This window comes from Trachurus trachurus (assembly GCF_905171665.1).
Source record: "Trachurus trachurus genome assembly, chromosome: 9".
Lineage (NCBI taxonomy): Eukaryota > Metazoa > Chordata > Actinopteri > Carangiformes > Carangidae > Trachurus > Trachurus trachurus.
Window position 1 is genome coordinate 3,043,409 of NC_139895.1, and position 19,527 is coordinate 3,062,935.

Here is a 19,527-nt window from a genome sequence, read left to right on the forward strand (position 1 = left end):
CTCTGGATAGCGAGGCTAATTTCTGTTAGCCCGTCTATGAGGTTTTACCTTATACGTTAGCATTAAGCTAACAGACTTTATGCTTAGTTGTGACACTGGCAGTGTGTGTTTTGAACGTTGTTTAAAACTATGTGGGTTTGATTGAACATCTTTGATGCTTAAATATATATATTACCGCTTAACATATTGCTTTACTCCTCTTTTTATGTTGGTACCTATACACCCATAGGTCTATGCTACACCGGCCGTTACCATGGTTGTATCCATGGTACCTACACCGGCCGTTACGATCGCGGTCGGAACGTTTTAATTACGCGACCTAATACGTAATGAACTGTGCGGCGGAGTAGTGTCCGAAAGTGTTTTTTTATCTGACCAGTGAGTCACTATATTGAATTCACTATGAAGGGAGTAGGGAGGAGGGAATGAGTGAGTGATTTCGGACACAACCTAAGATAAAGAACAGGAAGTTGTCATTAAAGGAGTCTGAGTCACTTCCTGTTGACAGTCTGGTTTATTTTAAAACGCTTCATTATGAGACACTTCCAGGCAAAAACATTTGTTATTTCATGAAACGTGTCTTCTTTCTGATTAGTGGAAAGAAATGGTAGAAAATCAACATTAAAGCAGAAGTAAGTGGTCCGGTCGTTTTCGCTAATGCTGCGTTCCAGGCAGGCTTTTGAAATCGTAAATTACAGCTTCAAGTCACAACTTACGACTTTGTAGCGTTCCAGGCAACCCACTCGTGTTTTTCCGACCTGTTTTACCGGTGAAAGTCACTATAACGGCCACTCGTAACTTCCGACCGGTGAACTCGTACCAGATCGAACTGGTACAACTTCATGGTCGGAAAAATACGAGTTTCCTTGAACGCACCATAACAGTCCTCGTCCCTACGTCACCACATTCACGGCGTTCCTTGGCTGCACACACAGCCCTGCATGCCGTTCTCTCTCCTCATTGGATAAAAACTGTAGGATACGATAAATGTTTTCTCCTCGGCGCAGAGTGACTGACAGACCCGTTTTTCGGTCCAAACACTCTATGTAAGTGATTGCTGTCGGAAGATATAACTATTTAAGACTTATATTAACACAAATATATCACTTACTTCTGCTTTAAGGTTTTTATTTTTACTTCATTTTATCTGTAAATTCCTCCTAAATTCACCAAGAGTCTCTTTGTATCGGCTACAAATCATAAAAGTACGATTGACAATAACAATCTCTGTAATTTTACAGTACAAATCTTTAAAGGCCGTTTTCTCAGAAAGAGTTTTTCAGACTCTGAGCTAGAAATCTCCACTTCAGCAGCACCTACAGACACCAAACCTTCCACTTTGATTTTTTTTTTCAAAGGAGGTTAAATCGAAAGCAACTGGACTTATTTATTTGTCTAGGAAGACGTTTCACCTCTCATCCAAGAGGCTTCATCAGTTCATGTAGCATCTGACCAGGCTGGGACTGGTCCAACTATCTGGTGTGGAGACTCACTATTTAACCTCTTGTGTGGGCGTTCACAAGGGTGATGATGTCACTGGTTCCCTTTTGTGCTCCAAGTGCCAACGACGGTCGTTTAAATGACTGTCGTTGATGGAAAGTTGGTTTCGACTTCGTTAGTGCCCTATGTTGTTATAACGACATAGGGCACTAACGAAGTCGAAAAGGGAACCAGTGACATCATCACCCTTGTGAACGCCCACACAAGAGGTTAAATAGTGAGTCTCCACACCAGATAGTTGGACCAGTCCCAGCCTGGTCAGATGCTACATGAACTGACGAAGCCTCTTGGATGAGAGGTGAAACGTCTTCCTAGACAAATAACCAAGTCCAGTTGCTTTCGATTTAACCTCCTTTGAAATACTATGACCTGGGCAAATGAGAATATGCACCAAACCTTCCACTTTGATCCCTTTCTATATTCTGAAGGTTTTTACAGAGGGGATTGTTGATACATCATTCACAGCCTCATTTATGCAACCTTTTATTACTAAAAACAGGGCGAAATTTGTTTTTTTTTAGGGCTGGTGACAGTATTTTCTCATTTACAGAGTGATAAAAAGAGAAATCCACAATCCTCCTCTGTAAAAACTTCTGACGCTAATATGTCCGACGACTGTTTTAATTTTAAATCTGTGTCTCTGTTCAGGTCTGAGTCCGGTCTGGATCCTCTGGTGCAGGTGCTGGATGTTCTGATCACCAGTGAGCTCAACATGAACCAAGCTGCACCCGGTAAGTCGTCGTCTTTCTTTCTTTCTTTCTTTCTGGCTGCTTTGTTGTGACATCACAAAGTGACAGGAAGTCCTGACGGCTGGTTTTAAGGCTCAGTTTCTGAATACAGGCTGTGTGCATTTCTCTGTGGACTGAGGCTTTGATACTTTCACAGTATTAATATAGAACCTAGAGCTGCTTTATAATCACACTACACATGGACATCTACCTTTATACTGTATGGAGCTTTAACACAAACATCTACCTTTATACTGTATGGAGCTTTAACACAAACATCTACCTTTATACTGTATGGAGCTTTAACACAAACATCTACCTTTATACTGTATGTAGCTTTAATACAAACATCTACCTTTATACTGTATGGAGCTTTAACACAAACATCTACCTTTATACTGTATGGAGCTTTAACATAAACATCTACCTTTATACTGTATGTAGCTTTAATACAAACATCTACCTTTATACTGTATGGAGCTTTAACACAAACATCTACCTTTATACCGTATGGAGCTTTAACACAAACGTCTACTTTTATTCTGAAGGAGCTTTAACACAAACATCTACCTTTATAATGAAGGAGCTTTGATATAAACGTCTACTTTTATTCTGAAGGAGCTTTTAATACAAATGTCTACTTTTATTCTGAAGGAGCTTAAACACACACATCTACCTTTATTTTGAAGGAGCTTTAATACAAACATCTACCTTTATACTGTATGTAGCTTTAATACAAACATCTACCTTTATACTGTATGGAGCTTTAACATAAACATCTACCTTTATACTGTATGTAGCTTTAATACAAACATCTACCTTTATACTGTATGGAGCTTTAACACAAACATCTACCTTTATACCGTATGGAGCTTTAACACAAACGTCTACTTTTATTCTGAAGGAGCTTTAACACAAACATCTACCATTATAATGTATGGAGTTTTGATACAAACGTCCACTTTTATTCTGAAGGAGCTTTGATACGAATGTATACTTTTATTCTGAAGGAGCTTTGATACAAACGTCCACTTTTATTCTGAAGGAGCTTTGATACGAATGTATACTTTTATTCTGAAGGAGCTTTGATACAAACGTCTACTTTTATTCTGAAGGAGCTTTGATACAAACGTCTACTTTTATTCTGAAGGAGCTTTAACAGATGTTTTCTGGTCCTGGTCTTAATCTCATCGTCTCATCGTCACTTGATTTTCCTCGACAGTCGGTTTTCACTTCCTCTATCGACGATGAGGCGGCGTCACGTTGTCTCTGTGTCACTCTCACGCGTCGCAGCTGTTTCTCAACCACCGAGGTCGAACGTCAGCTGACGACCTCGTCACGGGGTTTAATTAGTGTGCAGCTGGTTTTATGGTTAATATCATCATCACGTGGTCAATGAGTCTTCCTCTGCACGCTCTCATTCAAATAAACTTTATTTGTTTTTGTTTTTTTGATTGATCTTAGTTAATAATCCATAATAGTTGCAATAATGGATCAATAATATTTAACTCTGTGTAAAGAACAGAACAGGATTAAAGAGATTTTCTGACCTGCACCTGTTAGACGTTTGTGTCAAAGCTCCTTCAGAATAAAAGTAGACGTTTGTGTTAAAGCTCCTTCAGAATAAAGATAAAGCTCCTTCAGAATAAAAGTAGACGTTTGTGTTAAAGCTCCTTCAGAATAAAAGTAGACGTTTGTGTCAAAGCTCCTTCAGAATAAAAGTAGACGTTTGTGTTTAAGCTCCTTCAGAATAAAGGTTGATGTTTGTATTAAAGGTGTACAGAAATGGCCGTTTGTCCTGTTTGTCGCGCCGAGTTGTCATGAGCTGCAACACGAGTTTACCCGAGTGAGGAAAACGAATTTGATTGGTCGTTATCGAGGCGGGATATTCAAAGCTTGGGGCGACACCGAGCTCCGTGTGTGTGTGCGTGTCTCAGACATTTGAATGACGGATTAAGGATCCAATATCAGTGGCTGATGAATCGTGTACAGGCTGACGTATAATCCGTGCGCCTGCATTATCCAATGCGAAAAAAAAAATACACACTTTCATCCCGGATTTACTCAAAAATAGAATTTTGCACAAAGTTTGGCCTACATCGTCTGATAGATGAGTTATTACACTCATTTTATGATCCAGAGTGGGCTCAAATTCAGTTTTCTTTTCTGTACACCTTTAAAGCTCCTCCAAAATAAAGGGATATGTTTGTGTTAAAGCTCCTTCAGAATAAAAGTAGACGTTTGTGTTAAAGCTCCTTCAGAATAAAAGTAAAGCTCCTTCAGAATAAAATTAGACGTTTGTGTTAAAGAAATGTATGGTTATTATCATGATCACGTGATCAATGAGTCTTCCTCTTCACGCTCTCATTCTTATTTGAATAAACTTTATTGGGATTGTTTTTTTTGATAGATCTTAGCTAATAATCCATAATGGATCAATAATATTTCGCTCTGTGTAAAGAACAGAACAGGATTAAAGGGATTTTCTCACCTGCACCTGTTAGACGTCGGTGCAGCGAGTTCAATGAAGCCGATCGGCAGGTTGATCGGCTCGTCCATGTGATCGATCGGGTCTGTGACTCGTGAGTCAGTCGGCAGCTGAAACGATGACATCATCCATCCAGCGAGTGAAGGATGCAGCAACCGAGGAGGAGGAGGGAGGGAGGGAGGGAGGGAGGGAGGGGGTGTTGCCTCGGTGATATCACTGCCATCGCAGGATTGGCTGGGGGCAACGGTGATGTCACACATCTCCAAGCTGCTCTCCTGAGCTTTGAACTGAGAGAGAGAGAGAGGGGGAGAAAAAGAGGAGAGAGAAGGGAGAGGGAAGGAGAGAGAGAAAGAGTGAGAGGGAGAAAAAGAGGAGAGAGAGAGAGAAAAGCGAATTTGAATTTGAGAAAAGGAGAGAGAGAGAGGGAGAAAAAGAGGAGAGATAGAAAAGCGAATTTGAGAAAAGGAGAGAGAGGGAGAAAAAGAAGAAAGATAGAGAGGGGAAAAGGAGAGAGAAAGAGTGAGAGGGAGAAAAAGACGAGAGAGAGAAAGATAAAGAAGAGAGGGAGGGAGAAAAAGAAGAGGGAGAAAAAGAGGAGAGAGGTAAAGGGGAGAGAGGGAGAAAAAGAAGGGAGAGAGGGAGAGGAGAAAAGGAGAGAGAGAGAGAGAGAGGAGGGAGAAAAAAGAAGAGCGAGAGGGACGGAGAAAGAGAAGAGAGAGGGGGAGAGAGGAAGGGAAAGTTGCGTCGTTTTAAACGCCTGAACAACTGAAGAAGAGACGAAGCTGAAATCACATGATGATGATGAAGAAAATGATAATGATGATGAAGGCTGGAAACAGTTTTGAGGTCGATGGTGTAATCTGAGCGACGGAGAGAGAGAGAGAGAAAGAGAGGAGAGAGAAAAGGAGAGGAGAGAGGAGAGAGGACATCCTGCAGTCGAGTAGAAACAGAGAAGAGGAGGAAGAGGAAGAAGAGGAGGAAGAGGAGGATGTAGCCGCGGCGACCCGTTTCCTTCCACATGACGTCAGGTTTTCTCTCCGAGGACGAAGACGAATCGTCCACATCATGAGATCCAGAGAACCGCGGTCGTCCGTGTCGTTTGTTTGGTTTCACCCGTGAAGCTTCGGCGGCTTCGGCGGCGTGAAGCGGCGGCGGTCGTTGTTGCCGTTGGTTTTTCGTTAGACGGTCGCCATGGAGCGAGAGGCGGCGGAGGGGGGAGGAGGAGGAGGGCGAGAGAAAATCCTCTGCTACATCAACATGCAGAGTCCAGGTAAAAGGATCAATAAAGATTTAATTGATCAACTTGAACTAATTTAACTTCTTCACCTAAACGTCAAACTAACTTACTGCTCACTGATTGGTCGATTGATTGATTGATTAACGATCAATAATTGAAAGAACCAGATTGTTATTAATTAGATCTAATGTTGATTGAATAGAAAAGTTTATAAAAAAAGAAAAAAAAAGGAAGTGCAGCAGGTGTTTTGTGTCGATGGATGTGATTGGTTGTTGATGTGGCGCAGCAGGTGTGTTAAAGCTCCTTCAGAATAAAGGTAGATGTTTGTGTTAAAGCTCCTACAGAATAAAGGTAGACGTTTGTGTTAAAGCTCCTACAGAATAAAGGTAGACGTTTGTGTTAAAGCTCCTTCAGAATAAAAGTAGACGTTTGTGTTAAAGCTCCTTCAGAATAAAAGTAGATGTTTGTGTTAAAGCTCCATACAGTATAAAGGTAGATGTTTGTGTTAAAGCTCCATACAGTATAAAGGTAGATGTTTGTATTAAAGCTCCATACAGTATAAAGGTAGATGTTTGTGTTAAAGCTCCATACAGTATAAAGGTAGATGTTTGTATAGAGGGTATGCACATGACGTCACGGTACTCGGAAGTCGCTGTGGAACGTCCACTGAGTGGCAAAAAGACGAGTGGCAGAGCCGCCAAAGTTTAAAAACGAGCAGGTAACGAAGCGATTTCCTCCGAGCCCACACAAGTCTGACATGTCTATCTTTGCCAGCATGTAAAGCAGCATGACCTAACAGAGCTGCTAAAAATCTTGAGGATACGTCTCACTTTGACCGAGTTGCATTCAAGAACCTGTTCTCAATGACGTAAAGTAATTTCGCTGGAGCGGTCATTTTTTTCGATCGATCAGCTGTGTTTACAGTTTCTGGTGTCATAGTTATGATGTTTAGATAAATTAGTCCTCCAACACATCCTACAGTTTGACTGGTCAGAGTTTTTCAGAATAAAAGCAGCTCGGGTTTAAGTGTCGGGAGTCACTGTCAGGACGACAGTAACGGCTGTAATCTCGTCCCTCTGCACAGTAACACTGAGCGTGTCTGTCGCTCTGCAGGTACCGCGGTCACACTGCGTGTTACAGTCAGTGTCCGTGCAGCAGACGGTTTTGGGGAGCTGGTTGTCGATTCCTTTTGACATCAATTTGTTTTGATATAAGATATTTTATCCAGTTTATAAGTCCACCGCTATCCGCCAGCATGTTGAGGGACGCTTGTTTTGCCACTCAGTCCGATCGAACGGGGCGTTGCCGAGGGCAACATGACGTAAACGCATACCCTCTATTAAAGGTGTACAGAAAAGAAAATTGAATTTGAGCCCACTTTGGGTCATAAAATTAATGTAATAACTCATCTTTCAGACGTTGTAGGCCAAACTTTGTGCAAAATTCTATTTTTGAGTAAATCCAGGATGAAAGTGTGTATTTTTTTTTTCGCATTGGATAATGCAGGCGCACGGATTATACGTCAGCCTGTACACGATTCACCAGCCACTGGTATTGGATCCGTAATCCGTCATTCAAACGTCTGAGACACACACACACACACACACGGAGCTCGGGCTCGCCCCAAGCTTTGAATATCCCGCCCGCTCGATAACGACCAATCAAATTCGTTTTCCTTACTCGGGTAAACTCGTGTTGCAGCTCGTGACAACTCGGCGCGACAAACAGGACAAACGGCCATTTCTGTACACCTTTAAAGCTCCATACAGTATAAAGGTAGATGTTTGTGTTAAAGCTCCATACAGTATAAAGGTAGATGTTTGTATTAAAGCTCCATACAGTATAAAGGTAGATGTTTGTGTTAAAGCTCCATACAGTATAAAGGTAGATGTTTGTGTTAAAGCTCCATACAGTATAAAGGTAGATGTCCATGTGTAGTGTGATTATAAAGCAGCTCTAGGTTCTATATTAATACTGTGAAAGTATCAAAGCCTCAGTCCACAGAGAAATGCACACAGCCTGGATTCAGAAACTGAGCCTTAAAATCAGCCGTCAGGACTTCCTGTCACTTTGTGATGTCACAACTAAGCCCCGCCCCCTCACCACCACATGGACCCACCATCCAACAACAACAACTTTGCAGGATTTGGTTTCTCTGAGTGTTTTATTCTTCTCATGGATCAACACTTAAGAGCAGAAGACATGGAGCTCATTGATTGATTGATTGATTGATTGATTGATTGATTGATCTTCTTCTGGTTTCATCTTCTCAGCTTTGCCTCCTAAACCAGTGAAGTCGACTCCTCCACCTCCCAGCAGCTTCAACAACAGTATAGCTCTGCAGGACGCCGAGTGGTACTGGGGAGACATTTCCAGGTAACACACACACACACACAACTGGAGGTTCAGATTTCAGTTTTTGATTTTGATTTTTTAAATGGGGACAGTACATATTGATGTAAATATGTGGGATTGTGGCCAAGTGGCTCATTTCCATCCCCAGTCCCATTGGCAGGTTGATGTTAGACATAAAAAAAACAATGACGATAAAAAGTACAAAAAGTAGAAAGTACAAGAGGCAGGACTAGGACAACAAAACACCTTGACATCTTACACAAAACATATATGAACGACATTCATAAACCACCAGTTAACTGACCATAGACGGTTTAAAGAGTGGGTAAGGGGACCAAAAGATTACTGAGAAGTTATAAAGTGCTACAGTGCTAGTTAAAGTGCTATGTGCTAAAGTGCTGTTTGCTAAAGTGACGAGTGCATAAGTGCAAGATTGAATTTAATTTAATTGCACGATGCCCCAATAAAGTGCAGGATCGACTTAAATTGCACTATTAGGCCCTGTCCCATTTCTCCCCCTTAAAACTTCCACTTGGTTTTGAGTGCCCTCAACCGTAAATTCCCCTTGTTGAGGGAAAGTGGCTGAAAATCTTTCCCTATGAAAATGGGACACCACTAGTGTAGTGAACGTAGCGAACGTGATAACATACGTCACATGTTTACAATTATACCGGTGGAGCGTGCTACTATTTCATTCAGGAAAAAATATTTTCTCCGGCGGATATCTGAGTTACAACATGACTGAGCTAACTGGAGTAGTTTCATGTCGTGTCCGACAACGGGAGGGTTTTAACAGCTGACGTCCTGATGCTACCGCCGTTAGCTTTGCTGCCGCCGCTAGCTTAGCTACCGCTGTTAGCTTTGCTGCTGTCGTTAGCTGTCTCTGTCAGCTGCAGCCACTGATGCAACACTGTGATTCCCCCAATAAATACCACACATAGCGACACAAAACACACACAGAGAGAAATAGTAATGTTTCTTCAAGCATTTCAGATTTGTCTAAACGGCGATCGAGCGTGACAACGGGTAATTTCATTTTCCACTTAGTTTTAAGCCCGCATCGGACCTCACTACATTTTGAGGGCTGATTTTAAGGGCAAAATCGCACTTCCCCTTGCTCCCTCGAGTAATGGGACACCCTACCCCTACACGTGAACGCGCAAAATATAGGGTTAGGGCAAATATTTAGGGCTAGGGGGAGAATTGGGACAGGCCCTAATATTATATCCCATAGCACACGATTGCACATGCAGATGTGTGTCCAATATTGCACAAAGTTTGTGTACATAAATGTATTATGTACACACCATTGTATGAAATTGAGATACATATGTATATGTATACACAATACAGAAAAGGAAGAAAAAAAAAAGAGAGTTACAATGATCCCTGTTCAGGTCCTGTTGTGTGTCAGAGCTGACTGACTGTGTGTTGTGTGTGTGTTTGTTCACAGAGAGGAGGTGAACGAGAAGCTGAGGGACACGGCCGACGGTACATTTCTGGTCCGAGACGCCTCCACGAAGATGCACGGCGACTACACGCTGACTCTGAGGTGAACATTCTCCTCGTCTCACTTCAGATTTTAAACACGTTTCATTTTCTACTTTGTAAAAACACGTGAACGGACAAGAAACCTTGAAACATCGTGCTGTCTAGTTTGATAAGAGTTTAAAGTCTGTGTAAAGTGAAACTATATTTGTGTCTAATTAACCACCCGGAACAAATTTGAATGCTGGAAAAGTTTGTTTAGTTTGTGAAATTAGATTTAAAATCATGACAAAATGCTGAGCTTCGTCAAATTCCAACTGTCAAATCAAATACCACCAAACAACGTTAATGGATGTTGACCGTCACATCGTACCCGAGCAGCTACGGGTTCGAGTCCAGCTCTGATTCCAGTTCACTCGGCTTCCTCTTTATTAGTCCCGCCGAAGAAACAGAGAAATCCTCGTCCTCCTCACATTTGAGAGGCTGAAGCAAAGATCTGAGACAATTAATGCATCAGTTGAGAGGGTTACAGGGCTTCAAAGCCCCAAACCTTTTCTTGAAACTTTACCACTTTCTTCTAGAATTTTTGAACTTTTACCATTTACCATTTTACCACTCTAGAATTTTTTTTACGACTTTTTTTTTTGCCACTTTTTATTATTATTTATTTTAATTTTTTTTTGAAATTTTACCAGTTTTTCCTGATTTTTTCTTTCTTTTTTTTTTTTTTTTACTTTTATGGGAGAATTTCTTTTTTACCACTTTTTATTATTATTATTTATTAATTGTATTTGTTTTAGAAATGTTACCACTTTTTCTAGAATTTTTTTAACATATTTTTTTGAGAAGTTTTTAGCACTTTTTCTAGAAATTATTTTTTCCTTTATTTTTGATTTTTTACCACTTAGCATTAATATTTATTTATTTATAGAAATTTTACCAGTTTTTTCTAAAAAAAAAAAAATTTTTACTTACATTAGGCACATTAGATCCTTACCTTTTTGGGGAATTTTTACCACTTTTTTCGAGACATTTTTAAACGTTTTTGGAAAAATTGTACCACTTTTTTTCCAGAAATTTCTCTACAATACATGTATTTCCAAAAAGTCACGCCATTGGCCCTAATTTGAACGTACATTGACTAAAAAAGTAACGTTCTTCAGTCTCAAAACAAATATTTCTGGTGTTTGCTTCAAAATTTTGTCCATTCGGGGTCCGTGGTCTACTTTGTGTCAATCCTTGATGTAGAATATCTGTGCAGCTCGGTCTGCAGCCGCTGTAACGTCTGTTTCGTCCGCGTCTCTCTGCAGGAAAGGAGGCAACAACAAGCTGATCAAGATCTTCCACCGCGAGGGGAAGTACGGCTTCTCCGACCCGCTGACCTTCAGCTCGGTGGTGGAGCTGATCAACCACTACCGCCACGAGTCCCTGGCCCAGTACAACCCCAAACTGGACGTCAAGCTGCTCTACCCGGTGTCCAAGCACCAGCAGGTCTGTAGCCTTTTCACATATCAAAGTTAAAAAAGATATAACATATAAAATCCAAAACAATGTGAAGGGGAAATGCCAAAAAACCCTCCAGGGGCTTGTAGGGTGGCATTCTCCGACTACAGTTCTAAGCTAATGAGCAGACATTTGTGAGGTACAAAAGTCGTTCATACATAATGAATACAAACATGGTTTAACATGATTTAACATTGTACAATGCAATACAAAAAGCTTGATAAACATATGATAAGAAATATAAAATAATCCCAGTTTAGATAGGCAGGTAGACCATGTGGAAAGTATTGACTGGTTAGCAGGAGATACTTTAGTGCTCTCCTAAATTGTTGTAAAGATAAATCAAAAAAATGTACATGTAATAAATTCCATATTCTTGGTATATACAGAACTGATTGTTTGATCTGTGTGCAGGGTTTTTACGGATCCTTAAAAAGTCTTAAAAGGCATTAAATTCATTAATCTAAAAACAAGGCCTCAATTGGCACTAAAATGTCTTAAATCAATTTTTCAAAGGTCTTAAAAATGTTAACACTTGGTAAGTGGGATTTTATGGTTGTAATTGGTCTCAAATCTCAAAATAATTGGTAACATTTCGACATAGAGAAGTTTTGGTGGCGGCCGTCAACGCTAAATTTCTCACCGCCTCCAGCTCCCGAGTCAGTGTTTTGTTTTATTTTGTTTTTTTCTGGACTTTTTATGCATTTATTTTGAAAGGACAGCTGGAAAGAGACACAATCCAATGTTCATGTAGCAGTCACTTTACCTTGGAAGTGGGTAAAATTGTCCCTAACCCTATGTAATTGATGTGGTGTTTTTTTTTTTTCTGCATTTGTGTTTATTGTGAAGTCGGTCTTAAATTTCATTTCAAGTGGCTTTAAAAAAGTCTTAAATTTAACTTGTCTTAAGCTGTGTGGTCTGACCGGTGCTGCTGTGTTGTGTTGTGTTGTTGCTCAGGACCAGGTGGTGAAGGAGGACAGCATCGAGGCCGTGGGCAAGAAGCTGCACGAGTATCATCTGCAGTACCAGGAGAAGAACCGAGAGTACGACCGGCTGTACGAGGAGTACACCAGAACCTCACAGGTACACGCGGGCCACGGCCGATCAATACAGGGCCGATTAAAGGGATAGTTCACCCAAAATTCAAATTTCCCTCATTATCTACTACTCACCCTCATGTGGACTAATAAGGGCTGGGAGAAGTTTCAGGCCCCATCCACACGAAAACGCGGCTTCACTGAATCCGATCTTTTTCTTAATCGTTTTGAAAAAAATCTCCGTAAACACGGCATCGTTTTCAGAAATATCTGCGTCCACACTGATCCAGTGAAAACGACCCAAAACGCTGTAGTACCTACATACTGCAGGCGTGTGTGTGGAGTGTGTGTGTCGCTGCAGCGCTGCCTGCCACACATAAACACGTAAAACAGCTGAAGAAGACGGGAAGTCCCCGCTGTAATTCAATAGAAGAAGAAGTCCCCCGCTGTATTCAAACTCAAACATGGGATTAAATGTTGACAGGGAGTCGTGTCAGAGTAAATATTACGATCAGTGATGATTAAACAGGCGCGATTCAGCCGCAGCGTCTGAGCGACGCGACGTTAGTCGGCCGTTGTTGTTGTTACGTTACGTGCATAGACTGTCAGTGTGCAGCAGCTGCTGCAGCGGTGTGTGTGTGTGTGTGTGTGTGTGAGTGTGTGTGTGTGTGTCTCAGGTTACAGGTAGAGCGGCGGGGGGCATTACATCATCGTTTCTGAAAAAGTCCGTATTGGCCGTCCAGACGGATACGCTGGGGCGGCGTTTTCAAATTTTCCCACTCTGGGACCCGTTTTCAAAAAATACCGTTTTCACCCCCTGAAAACGCCGGATCCGTGTGGACGCGAGGCCAATCCGATAAAGTATTTATCCGGATTCGAAAAAAACGGGTTCGTCTGGACGGGGCCTCAGAGTCCTCCGTGGCTTCTCTGAGTTACAGGGGGTCTCCGTGCAGCAGTGCATGTCCATATGACGGTTGTGAATGGATACCACTTTTCTTCGTAACAAAAAGACACGCCAAAAAACATCCAAATACCCCCACAGTGCTTGTCTGTAATGTCCGTCTTGTATTGAAGCCCCGACATGAGAAATTGTTCCGAAAAAAATTAAATAAGTCTATATGTTAAGCTTGTTTGTAGTGGAAGCTCCCAGTGTTGCTCTGCCGGAATCTCGCGCGATTTGCGGAGCCGTGAACTGGGCGTCACTAGGTGCGTTTCCATCAGCTGTTTAGATGCATCGAGATGTATCGCATCGGAAAATGATGATGGAAACGCCGTGATTCGAATTAAAATCCCCTGATTCGCACAAACTGAAATACAGTACGCTCGCTATGGCCGGGTTTTGGTTGATGATTCGAATCAAGTGTGACGTAGCGCACTTTCACCCCGTCTGCTCCCGTGTTTGCAGTTCACTCACAAGACAACATCAAGGTTTCACTACATGTAATTAATTGTTGCGCACCGCCACGGCAAAATAAAAGCCCCCACACACCTTCATAGTGATGTTACTGCCCTTCTTCATAGTTCCTCCTCAGTAAAAACGAACGAACGGGTGCCAAGTCCGTAGATGGAAACACACACGATTCGAATTTCTTTTAATGCGCATTTCCCAGTAACTCGAATCACTTTGGATGGAAACATGGCTAATCAGGGTATCCGCGGGGTCTTGAAAAGTATTAAAAGGTGATAAATCAATTTTGGGAAAATTAAGACCCTTAAAAAGTCTTTTCACGACTTTATAAACTCTTAAATTTTTAAGGTATTTTTTTTTAAATTAGCTGTCCAAGAGTTTGAGTCCTAAAAAACATTGTAAAAGTGTGTGAATTTATTCATTTTATAAAAAAAACAAAGATGAACCGGTACATAAAAAAGAAAATAAGATTGTTGTTGTGATTGTTGAGTGGAGCAATGCTTTTTTTAGTTTTTTTTTTATAAACTTTGCCTTTGATTTATTATCCTAATCTATTTTGAATTCTAGTCTTTATCACAAACTAAAACTGTTGACTTAAAAGTGTCACTGATGTAAATGGTTACAGCTTGAAGTGGCAGTGAGGTATTGAAAAATATTGAGAAGGTCTTGAAAAAGTCTTTAAAAGGTTTTAGAATTAACTTCAAGGTTCCTGTATACAGCCTGCTAATGCAAATCACGCGAGATTTGCACAGACACAGGCAAAGCAGTGAACTGAGACACTGGGAGCTTCCGGTGGAGACACATGACACTCTCTCTCTCTCTGTCCGGCCAATAGGAGATCCAGATGAAGCGGACGGCCATCGAGGCGTTCAACGAGACCATCAAGATCTTCGAGGAGCAGTGTCAGACCCAGGAGCGCTTCAGTAAAGAGTACATCGAGAAGTTCCGCCGCGAGGGCAACGACAAGGAGATCCAGAGGTAGGAGGCTGTCTCCACGGCAACGCTCGCCTTTTTACACCACACACACACACACAGGTGAATGGGGGGGGGGGGGGTTGCTGCCATGGCAACAAGAAGGAAACGACCTGCAGGTGAACTTGAGTCTGAAGCTGAAGGTTTGTTCAGTTGCCAGTCACAGGTCTCTCTTTCTTTCTTTTTTTCTTTCTTTCTCCCTGATTTTGAGTTCTTTCTTTCTTTCTTTCTTTCTTTCTTTCCTGTTTTTTAGTTCTTTCTTTCTTTTTTCCTGTTTTTTAGTTCTTTCTTTCTGATTTTTAGTTCTTTCTTTCTTTCTTTTTTCCTGTTTTTTAGTTCTTTCTTTCTGATTTTTAGTTCTTTCTTTCTTTCTTTCTTTCTTTCTTTCCTGTTTTTAAGTTCTTTCTTTCTGATTTTTAGTTCTTTCTTTCTTTCTTTCTTTCTTTCCTGTTTTTTAGTTCTTTCTTTCTTTCTTGTTTCCTGTTTTTTAGTTCTTTCGTTCTGATTTTTAGTTATTTCTTTCTTTCTTTCCTGTTTTTTAGTTCTTTCTTTCTTTCTTTTTTCCTGTTTTTTAGTTCTTTCTTTCTGATTTTTAGTTCTTTCTTTCTTTCTTTCTTTCTTTCTTTCTTTCTTTCTTTCTTTCTTTCTTTTTTTTTTGTTCTTTCTTTCTTTCTTCTACCTCCTTTTCTTCTTTCTTTCTTCCTGATTTTGAGTTTGTTCTTTCTTTCTTTCATTCTTTCTTCCTAGTACCTTCTTGTGCTCTTCTTTCTTTCTTTCTTTCTTTCTTTCTTTCTTTCTTTCTCTCTCTCCCTTTCCTCCTTTTATGTTTCTTAGGTTCTTTCTTCTTTACGTCTTCCTTGTTCACCTGTCCTCCTCTCTCTCTCTCCAGACACCAGAGCTAACCTCTCCCTCCATCTCTCCCTCTCTCCCTCCCTCCCTCCCTCCCCCTCTCCCCCTCCAGGATCATGGAGAACTACGACAAGCTGAAGTCTCGGATCAGTGAGATCGTGGACAGTAAACGCCACCTGGAGGTCGACCTGAAGAAGCAGGCGGCCGACTACAGGGAGATCGACAAGAAGATGAACAGCATCAAACCGGATCTCATCCAGCTCCGCAAGACCAGGGACCAGTACCTCATGTAGGCCTCACACACACACACACACACACACACACACACACACACACACACACACACACACACACACACACACACACACACACACACACACACACACACACACACGGATCACATCTAAACACACAGTCCTGACGTCTGTTGTGTGTGTTTTTGTTTGTGTGTGTGTTTCAGGTGGTTGACCCAGAAAGGCGTCCGTCAGAGGAAACTGAACGAGTGGCTCGGTCTGAAGAACGAAACCACGGAGGAGTAAGTTGTTGTTGTTATGTTATAGTTTCAGATTATTTTAGAGCGAGACACTACAGGCAAAAACATTTGAGATTTTTTAGCTATTTTGCTTCCTCCTTCTTTCAGAATAGTGCAAAGAAATGGTAGAAAATCCATATTACAGTTTTTATTTATTTTCATTTATTTCATTTCCTTGGTAGATTTCTCCTAAATTCACCAAAAGTAATTCTGTCCCATGTCATGTCAGGTGTCATTGTAAAGCTCTCTCTCTCCTGAACAATGATGTAGGCTCTTTGTATCAGCAACAAATCGTAAAAGTACGATTGACAATAACAATCTATGTAATTTTACAGTCCAAGTCTTTAAAGGCCGTTTTCTCAGAAAGAGTTTTTCAGACTCAGACTCTGAGCTAGAAATCTCCACTTCAGCAGCACTAACAGACACCAAACCTTCCACTTTGATCCCTTTCTATATTCTGAAGGTTTTAACTAAGGGGATTGTTGATATATCATTCACAGCCTCATTTATACAACATTTTATTACTAAAAACATGGAGACATTTTTTTTTTCTTAGGGCTGGTGACAGTATTTTCTCATTTACAGAGTGATAAAAAGAGATATCCACAATCCTCCTCTGTAAAAACTTCTGACTCTAATATGTCAACAAAATAAAACAAGAATTTTGAAAGTAGCTTTATCCATTGTTCAGATTTCTGTTCTGGAAATATATGCAAATTAGCGCATATTTAATTAGATATTACATTTTTACCCTATTTACCTGTAGTGTCTCAGCTTAAACCTTTAAATCCGACAACATGAGACCTTATGTATCTGTGGTCCCACGCTAACTCCACTCCCTCTGCTTCCTCAGTGAGTACAGTATGGTGGAGGATGAGGAGGACCTTCCTCACCACGACGAGCGACTGTGGCGTCTGGGAAACATCAACCGCGGTCAGGCCGAGTCGATGCTGCGAGGGAAGAGAGACGGCACCTTCCTGGTCCGAGACAGCAGCAAGCCGGGCTGCTACGCCTGCTCTGTGGTGTAAGTTTTAATTTCTCTTTATTTTTCCTTTTGTATGTACTAATAGATACATACTTTTTAAATACATGTTCGAAATAAATTAATTCATTCAAGTGTCTGTTTACCTGCTGCTCACCTGTTTGTACCTTCTGTCTGTCATCACGTTAAACTGCTGTACTTTGTTTCCACTTAGACGCGAGTCTTTATCTCAGATCTCGTTACAAGTTTGTTTACGGCTGCACAGATGTTCTCCTGTCCGGTTAATTTTTTTTAAAGAGATAGTTCAACATTTTGGCAGATTGGCCCATCACCATAATCCCCATAGTCATAGCAGTAGGTTTGTTACCTTTAATTGTCGGTGCAAGCTATTTTTAGAACGGCGGAGCAGAGCCATGAGCTGCTCAGAGCTACGCTACGGAGGCTCATTATGGGATTTCTTGGTTTCCCTCATCAAACTCATCAATTACACAATCCAACAACTCCACAACGCTCTGGTGGACAAGTTGTGAGCTGCACATTCACCACGCTATGAGATAATAACACAACGTTACCACACAGAGTTGTTTTAGAGGGAAATTCATGCAAAACCACTGATGAGCGTTGACTTCAGGGACAGTTTTTCATCAAGCAGTCTCTGTATTTTGCGTTGTGGAGTTGTTGGATTGTGTATTTGATGAGTTTGATGAGGAAAACCAAGAAATCCCATAATGAGCCTCTGTAGCGTAGCTCTGAGCAGCTCACGGCTCTGCTCCACCATTCCAAAAATAGCTTGCACCGATAATTACAGGTAACGAACCTACTGCTATGACTATAGGGATTATGGCAATGAACCAATTGGGCCAAAATGTTGAACTATCCTTTTAAATGTGTGATCCCCAGTCGTCTTTTCTAATCGGCAACATCAGTCTAAATCGTGTAGTGTGTCCCATGTCGTGTCAGGTGTCGTGTGTCCCCACCTTTGGGGACAGTAGAGCTCAGTCCAGCGTCTGTGTTCTCCGCCTCACTCTGTCTCTTCTTCTTCTTCTTCTTGTCGTCCTTCAGGGTGGACGGCGAGGTGAAACACTGCGTCATCAACAAGACCAGCACCGGTTACGGTTTTGCGGAGCCGTACAACCTGTACGGATCGCTGAAGGAGCTGGTGCTGCACTACCAGCACACCTCGCTGGTGCAGCACAACGACTCGCTCAACGTCACGCTGGCCTTCCCCTTCTACAGCCAGCAGCGCCGGTGACCCCCCGGCCCCGCGGCCCCCGGCCCCCCGCCCCCCCCGCCTACACCAACACCATCATCACAGACCAGCAGCCAGACCTCGTTTACACCCCCAAACCCCGACCAGACCAGACCAGTACCAGACCAGACCAGACCAGTACCTGACCACACACCGACACATTTCAGTCTGAACATTCAATCAGTCCTGCAGAGACTCAGGTCAAAAAAAACTACATTTATAGAAAGTATAAACTTGTCAGAGGTCAAGGCGACGCTTCGGGACACACGGGAACAAACACAAACTTTGATTTTAAGCTCAAGTTCACTTTTATTTACGTACATGCATTTATCAATTCACAAAACATGCAAAATATTAGCCTAGAAATCTAGCTGCACCCTAGCGGCAGCAGATCTCTTTGCTCCGTAGGTGGGTCCAGAAACGAGCCATAGGAACTTTTTGAGTCTCCAACACCGTTTGTGTTGACCAATCACAGCGCTCCATCTGTTTAGAGAGTCGTTGGGCGGGCATAACGGGCGGGCTTTGACATCTGGTTTGTTAGCGACGGCCGTCTGCCCGACTGCAGGTGAATGCAGCATCAGTGTAACGCTCCATTCCTCCTCACTGCGTTACCGCGGTGACTGAGCCGACAGCTCCGGTGTCTCCGCTGAGTTTCCGTGGTTTCCTACCGTCACGCTGCCACTGAACGTAAAAAACATGGCGACACCACATGGCAGCAGCACCGAGCTTACCGTCTCCATGTAGATATGAACGATATGAACGGCTCATTCAGAGCTGAAAGAAACACTTCACTTTGTTGATGGGGGGGATTACTGGTTCATGAAAAACAGACTTTTTACGTGAATAGATAACAGAAGAAGTTACACAATGTCCCTTTAATAAGAAGGCGTCTTCGAGCTAAACCAGAGTCTGATGCTTTGATATGTCAGTTGACTGACTGCGGATAAACAAGGTACTGAACTCGGAGGTCGACGCTGATCTGGACTGTACTGGACTGAGATCTGATTTAAAGTGACGACAGACTGCTCCTTTAATCCAGAACTGAACTGCTGGTGCTGCAACCAGAACCAACAACCGCACGGTCTGGTTTTGTGGACTGATGATGATGATGGTGGTGGTGGTGATTATGATGGTGATGATGATGATGTCAGATGCAAAATGGCGGACAATCCAGAGAGAGACTTCTTGCAAACACTGTG

At 41.9% G+C, this 19,527-nt stretch overlaps 1 protein-coding gene across 1 annotated transcript in view; it reads left to right on the top strand.

The window, feature by feature from the left end:
- LOC310991339 (phosphatidylinositol 3-kinase regulatory subunit alpha-like) overlaps nucleotides 1-18,970 on the top strand; it is a 31,323-nt gene extending 12,353 nt beyond the window's left edge. The window contains exons 8-17 of the mRNA XM_083979012.1: nucleotides 2,149-2,231; nucleotides 8,227-8,329; nucleotides 9,762-9,860; nucleotides 11,107-11,287; nucleotides 12,257-12,382; nucleotides 14,580-14,722; nucleotides 15,678-15,854; nucleotides 16,026-16,100; nucleotides 16,951-17,121; nucleotides 18,142-18,970. Of these exons, the coding sequence (XP_083835138.1) occupies nucleotides 2,149-2,231; nucleotides 8,227-8,329; nucleotides 9,762-9,860; nucleotides 11,107-11,287; nucleotides 12,257-12,382; nucleotides 14,580-14,722; nucleotides 15,678-15,854; nucleotides 16,026-16,100; nucleotides 16,951-17,121; nucleotides 18,142-18,331 (1,348 nt within the window). The 3' untranslated portion in view covers nucleotides 18,332-18,970. The remainder of the gene's footprint in view (nucleotides 1-2,148; nucleotides 2,232-8,226; nucleotides 8,330-9,761; nucleotides 9,861-11,106; nucleotides 11,288-12,256; nucleotides 12,383-14,579; nucleotides 14,723-15,677; nucleotides 15,855-16,025; nucleotides 16,101-16,950; nucleotides 17,122-18,141) is intronic.
- Nucleotides 18,971-19,527: the final 557 nt, after the last annotated feature.